The sequence below is a fragment of the Stegastes partitus genome, unplaced genomic scaffold, assembly GCF_000690725.1.
Source record: "Stegastes partitus isolate 25-593 unplaced genomic scaffold, Stegastes_partitus-1.0.2 Scaffold1450, whole genome shotgun sequence".
Taxonomy (NCBI): domain Eukaryota; kingdom Metazoa; phylum Chordata; class Actinopteri; family Pomacentridae; genus Stegastes; species Stegastes partitus.
The window spans coordinates 53,999-59,925 of record NW_007579181.1 but is presented as its reverse complement, the minus strand read 5'-3'; the positions used below and the strand labels follow the sequence as shown (position 1 = coordinate 59,925).

Genomic DNA, 5,927 nt, shown 5'->3' with positions numbered 1-5,927 from the left:
CCGTTCAGCTCGGTCCCGGTGGACTCTGTCTGTCTCACTTACATAACAGTGTGTCTCCCTGCTGCACTATCTGTCAGATAAAGTCCGTTTATGATTAGAAGCCCACAAACACACACACACTTTGCTGCTATGTTCACTTCTGCTTCCTTGATCTTTGGCACAGTCTCATAAATGATCATTAAATACTATCATTAAAAAGTGCTGACAGTAATTAATCCTTAAATAGATGTTTGTCAAATCCTCTTTATTTGGGGAAAACTGACACACACACAGTCTCAGTTTACTATTTTAGTAAATCAGCTCTGTGTGTGTTTTATTTTTATTTTTTACCGTCTAATCTACCACAACACAGTGTTTTCAGTCAGAGGTCATAAAGCTGCCACAGGCCCGTCGGTCTTTATGTATTTATGACACGCTGTCCAAGATGATTAGCAGCTGGTGCGATTGGAGGCGAGTTTCATTTCAGAGGAAGAGTTGGAAGGTTCGAGGAGCAGATCTCCAACGTGGTCATGGAGTCAACAAGGCTGTCCATCCCGGTTCTGCTTCTGCTGCTGGTCCTCGGATCATTCAGCGCAAAGGGTAAGAAAACAACGACGACAATGTTTTGTGTTGAATCAGTCGCTGTGCACACTGTCGCTTTTTATCAGATTGGGGTTTTCTGGATTTTCTTACTCTTTCTTCTGCTCACATTTCTTTCATATTTCTCGTACATTTTTAATTTTTTTCTCTTCCACACATCTTTGAATTTCCTCAGCCTCCGTTCAAACCCTTCAGATGCATTCATGCTTTAAAGCAGATTCATTTTCCTCACACCTTAAATACGTTTTTCCGTATTCTCGGCTCACATTTCATCCTCTGTCTCTGAACCTTTGCTTTTACTGACACTTCAGCTGCTCTTATTTATCGCATGACAACTGACAGTTGAACCGACAACTGCAAGAACCTTCAGATTTTACATTTAAACTGGCATTTTAACCCCATAAACCCCCAAAAGCTGCTGGAGGGTTTTGAAGACGTGTTATCTTTAAAAACAAATGTCAGAATTACACCACAGCAGAAATCACAGGATTCTTATTGTCCTTGAACTAATCATGTATGACGTGGTTCAGCTGGAAAATCAAAACAAAATCTAAGCTTGAAATTGCACCATTTCATCAAAATGACTTTATTCTACACGTCTCGTTTAAAACACAAAGAAGAAGAAGAAGCTGTTTGCACTGAACAGATTCTGTAAACATGAAGAGTCGGTTCTTCTCAGCTCGACTGAAAAACCACGAGTGACTCTGCAGCAACCAAACAGGAAGGCAGGAAAAACTTATGAACGTTTTGGTTGAACTGCAGCAGAGCAGAGCGGTGATGAGGAGGGAAACCAATTAAAATGTAAATAGTTAAATATCTACTTCATGAAGAGCCACCAGTTTATGTCCAGGTGTTGTGTTGGTGACACTGTGGACACTTGGATGAATCTACACGTAGAGTTTTTCTTTTGATTTTCTCATATAAATAATGAAATCAATTCAGCTTTTTTCATATTATATGATATTAAAACTGTGTCCTGCTGCACAAAATGCATCTGAGTTATTTCTGTTGCAGGAAGAAATCATAAAAATGTGAGAAACACCCAGAAAGCGTCTCCATGTTTTACACTTGAGCTGCTTGTGTCACTCCTCAGATCACAGCTCAGCGGCTACACATCCACCAACACTTCCACTCCTTTTATTTCTTCCCTTTTAAACAACGTTTCAGCTGACTTCACTGCTGCTTCTCCTGAAACACATTCACACTCACTTCCATCTTCTTCATTTCAAGTGACTCTTCGACTGCTTTCACAAAACAGTTCAGCTGCTTTCACCACCAGTGATTCAACAGTACGTCCACATCTTTCTCTTCTCACCGTTTAGTGCTTCCACTGTCATTTCTACTACTTTTTGCTGCTTTCTTATCAATCAACAACTCCTCAGCTGTTTTCTGCACATCAGCTGATCCACTTGTGTTGTTTCCACTTCTACCTGAGATTCATGACGTTTCCACTCACCTCAGTGCCTCCACTTCCATTCACTTTAATCCTTTACGTGTTCAAAAGACTTCTTTCAGTGTTCACACATCAAAAAACATTTCCACTGCCTTTATCTCTTGCTTTTAAACTGTCCCAACTTGTTTTTTTATGGTTTTACTTCTTACTTTTCTAGTTCTAGTTTTATTGTAGCTCTTTTATTTTTTTTCTTGCACCTAAATCCATTCAGCACTGCATTCATTCTCATGTTATTGTAATTTTTCTATGAGCAAAATCTAAAACAAGAGCTTCCGTTGGAATTTATATAATCTTATCCAATTTGATCTTATCTTGGAACGACAACCAAACTGATCTCACCACTAAAACAAACCCAACAATATATTCATCTCTTTCTCTTTAATTGACTTTATAACCCATTTCTTACACTTCAAACCCTTTCAGCTCTTGGATCTTCAGCTTAAAAGCACCACCATCGTGGTGTAGCTCTTCTAACCCACAACTTTCATCGTTCCTCCACGACTCTGGCTGCTCTCAGTCAGCTGACCTTTATTCCTTCTGTAATTTGGCTCATTTTACCTCCTGTGGTTCGGCTTCTTTCTGTATTTTTACTTCGGCTACAGCTTCAGGTGTTTAAAGTGCTTCAGCTGCAGATTTTTTTTTTTATCACCAAGCAACCAAACTTCCTCTTCATAGTGTTTTAAAAAGGGCTGCAAGGTGGAACGGTGGTTAGCACCGTAGCCTCTCAGCTAGAAGGTCGCCGGTTCACGTCCCGGTGAGGACACCCGGGATAGACTCCGCCCCCCATGACCCTGGTGAGGGTTAAGGTGTAGAGATGATGGATGGATGGATGTTTTAAAGATTTTTGCCTTAAGCAGACGGTTGCAGCGTTACAGAGACTTGAAATGTGTCGAGAAGAGAGCCGAGGACCACATGGTGACCATTCGGCGTCCTCTTCTGATATAATTGAGCCGTTTCCGTCGTCACTTTGCTTTCACATGAACCAGTAGATTCACATGAACCAGTAGATTCTCCTGGCAACATCTCTGTGGCCTGAAGATGTTGACTTTCATGTATGATGCTCAGATTTCTTTCCTGTTTTTCTACGAGCTCTTTTAAATCTTAACCATCCAACATGCAGGACTCACTTCTCCCTTTGTGTTCCTCTGTTTCGCCCTCTTTCTCCTCATTCTTCCTTCAGCTCCCGCCTTTGCTTTCATCCTCGAAACACTTCCCCGTCCATTTGTTTTGCAAGAGGCTTCCAAACTTTTCCAATGAGCGCACTCGGAGTGGAGTTGCGCGGCTGCTCGTTATCGCCGTGTATTAGCGGACTACTGTATCAGACGGACTGTTAGCAGCGCGGGGAGATGCACTGCAGCAGATAAGAGAGCGCCGGAGTGAGTTGTGACAGCTGCTGTTACAAACAAACATCCAGACACACTCACATCCACCACGTCCCAGAGGAGCGTTTCCATTCTGCTCACAGCGAACTCTGCAGGATGCACAGTACGCCTCATCTGTGACATTTCAGTTTGAAGTTTGTTCAAAGCATTAAGTTACACCTGTAGAGAGATAGATGATTACCTCCTGGAACATGTTGTGCTTTAAAGGGGTACTCACGCAATTTTATAACGTTGAGGAATTCGCAAGAGGAAGTTTTTTTTTTTTAAGTGGTTGCAAGCGAGGCAGTAGAAGATAATACCTGCTGACTCAAAGCCTGAGTCGAGCACAGACTGTGTAATAAAGTCTATGTGAAGTTAACCCCATGTCTGCCATGATTTATTACCTCAGGAACCATTTTTCTAATGAGTTTATGGTCTTGATTGCTCGTTTGAAGTCTCCCTGAACACAGCACGGTGTTCATTTAGTAAACTATGGTCTGCTTTAGTAAAAATAGACGGGTAGGTTTTAGGGTGAGGCGGCTGTATGATGGACAAGTTGCTACCGTGTGGACATGTTCAGAGTCCAAGCAGCAACATTCAGGACTTAAGAATGAAGCCGATGCAGAAATATGAGAATCTGCAGTTCCTTTAATGGCCACCGGAGGCTGCCTCCCAACGAGAGACAATCCTCATAGACTCCAAGTTAAAATGGCTACAGCTAAAATAAACATGTTCACAGCCTGGTACTAAAAACATTATGTTAGTCTCCTCAGCTAGTTTCCCTGTTCATAGTAAGTGTTTGGTAAATTACATGTATTTATAGATATATAGAAGTTAAAGTTGTTTATGTGTTGGAGGAGTGCCAGTTGTAAAAACTCCTGCTGTTTTGTTCGACCCGTTTTTTATTGAAATGAACTAAGCTGACTTGCTAAAGCCCGGCGGCCAACGGGGGCAAATGACATGCATGTACACAAACAAGCTGCAAAAGGAAAACGCTGCATATCCAGTCACACAACAGAAGTGCCCCAGGCCTCTAGGGGCAGTAGTGAGCTGTTCACCTGAGAGGCAGACGGCGGTGAGCGAGACAGGTGACGTTAGTTGCAGGAAAAGCTGCGTGAAAAGGTTTGTATTCTCTGGTCTCCATGAGAACACAGGGAGGCGGCAGTAAAACACCCCGTCAGCACCAGATAATCACAGTGACTGGAAAGATAAAGATGTAACCACTGCCCCTAGAGGCCTGGAGCACTTCCGTCGTGTGACTGGATGTGCAGCGTTTTCTTTTTGCAGCGTGTTTCTGTTTCTGCCATCGTACTAAAGTGATGCTGAACACATTGAATTTCCATCAGCGGTTGCTTCACACAACACGTTTAATGTACCTGAAAGTGAACCGCGAGCAGTAAAATAAGGCCGATATCAGAAAGTACAAACCGGAACACGAGAGAGAAACTGAACTTCAGAGATCAAGTGGAAGTTTCAAAAGTGCTGAGAGTCAAACACGCAGAGAACAGAACCTTCTGTCTTGTCCCTGACGCCATCACATAGCAGTGCAGACCGGGCCGGTGCTGCTGCTCAGAGGGAACAGGGCACCATGACTCGTAACCTGCGGCGGCGGAAACATGTCAGCACGGCTTAGCTTGGCCTGGCCCTTTGTAGTTCAAGTGGACTGAGCTGAGACCAGGGAGACAAACCCATTTCCCCGGCAGACGCTGTTACATGACTCACAGCTTCAACACTTCTCTGGTTTGAATACACATGATCATGACAAACAACTTTATAATAAATGATTCTCTGATTTTAAAAACAAGTTGAAGCCACAACACAAACAGCATAAACGGAGACAGTAACCATGAAGATGCTGTTTGACAGCACAGTCAGGCCTGAACGTCTGCTGTCTCAGTACCTCCACACTGACTCCAGATCGGTGTGTGTGCTTACCTACAGTTGAAGAAGAGAACCCGGAGTTCTGGAGGTCACAGGCCAAGCAGAGTCTGCAGGCAGCGCTGGACAGGAAGCTCAACACCAATGTCGCCAAGAACATCCTGTTTTTCCTCGGAGATGGTGGGTTACACAACGCAGTCATCTCCTTACGCTAATAACACTAGACAGGCTGAACAGGTAAGACGAGCAGAATCAGGAATTAGCGTCTGGCCTGCTTTCTTTAAATATGATTTTGGACCTCGGTCCTCCTCGTTCTGGTCTCTATTGTGAATGTGCAAAACAGGAAGCAAACATTTCAAAGAAAACAAGAAGATAAAGTAAAACGAGAGGCTGATATTCACAGCAAGACGGAGAGACGCTGCAGTTATATTAAAAGGAGTTTGTCAAGGCGAGGATTTGTTAAGGTGTGTGTGTGTGTGTGTGTGTGTGTGTGTGTGTGTGTGTGTGTGCGTGTGCATCAGGTATGGGAATCACAACCTACACAGCGGCTCGTATCCTCAAGGGACAGCTGCAGAACCAGTCAGGGGAGGAGACGGTGATGACCATGGACACCTTCCCCAATGTGGGGCTGGCTAAGGTACAGGTCCAATTTCTTC

The 5,927-nt window shown here is 43.5% G+C and overlaps 1 protein-coding gene across 1 annotated transcript in view; it reads left to right on the top strand.

The window, feature by feature from the left end:
- Window positions 1–509: 509 nt before the first annotated feature.
- The window catches only part of alp3 (alkaline phosphatase 3), a 19,749-nt gene continuing 14,331 nt past the window's right edge, over window positions 510–5,927 (top strand). The window contains exons 1-3 of the mRNA XM_008299685.1: window positions 510–579; window positions 5,335–5,451; window positions 5,793–5,908. Coding sequence (XP_008297907.1) covers window positions 510–579; window positions 5,335–5,451; window positions 5,793–5,908 — 303 coding nt within the window. The remainder of the gene's footprint in view (window positions 580–5,334; window positions 5,452–5,792; window positions 5,909–5,927) is intronic.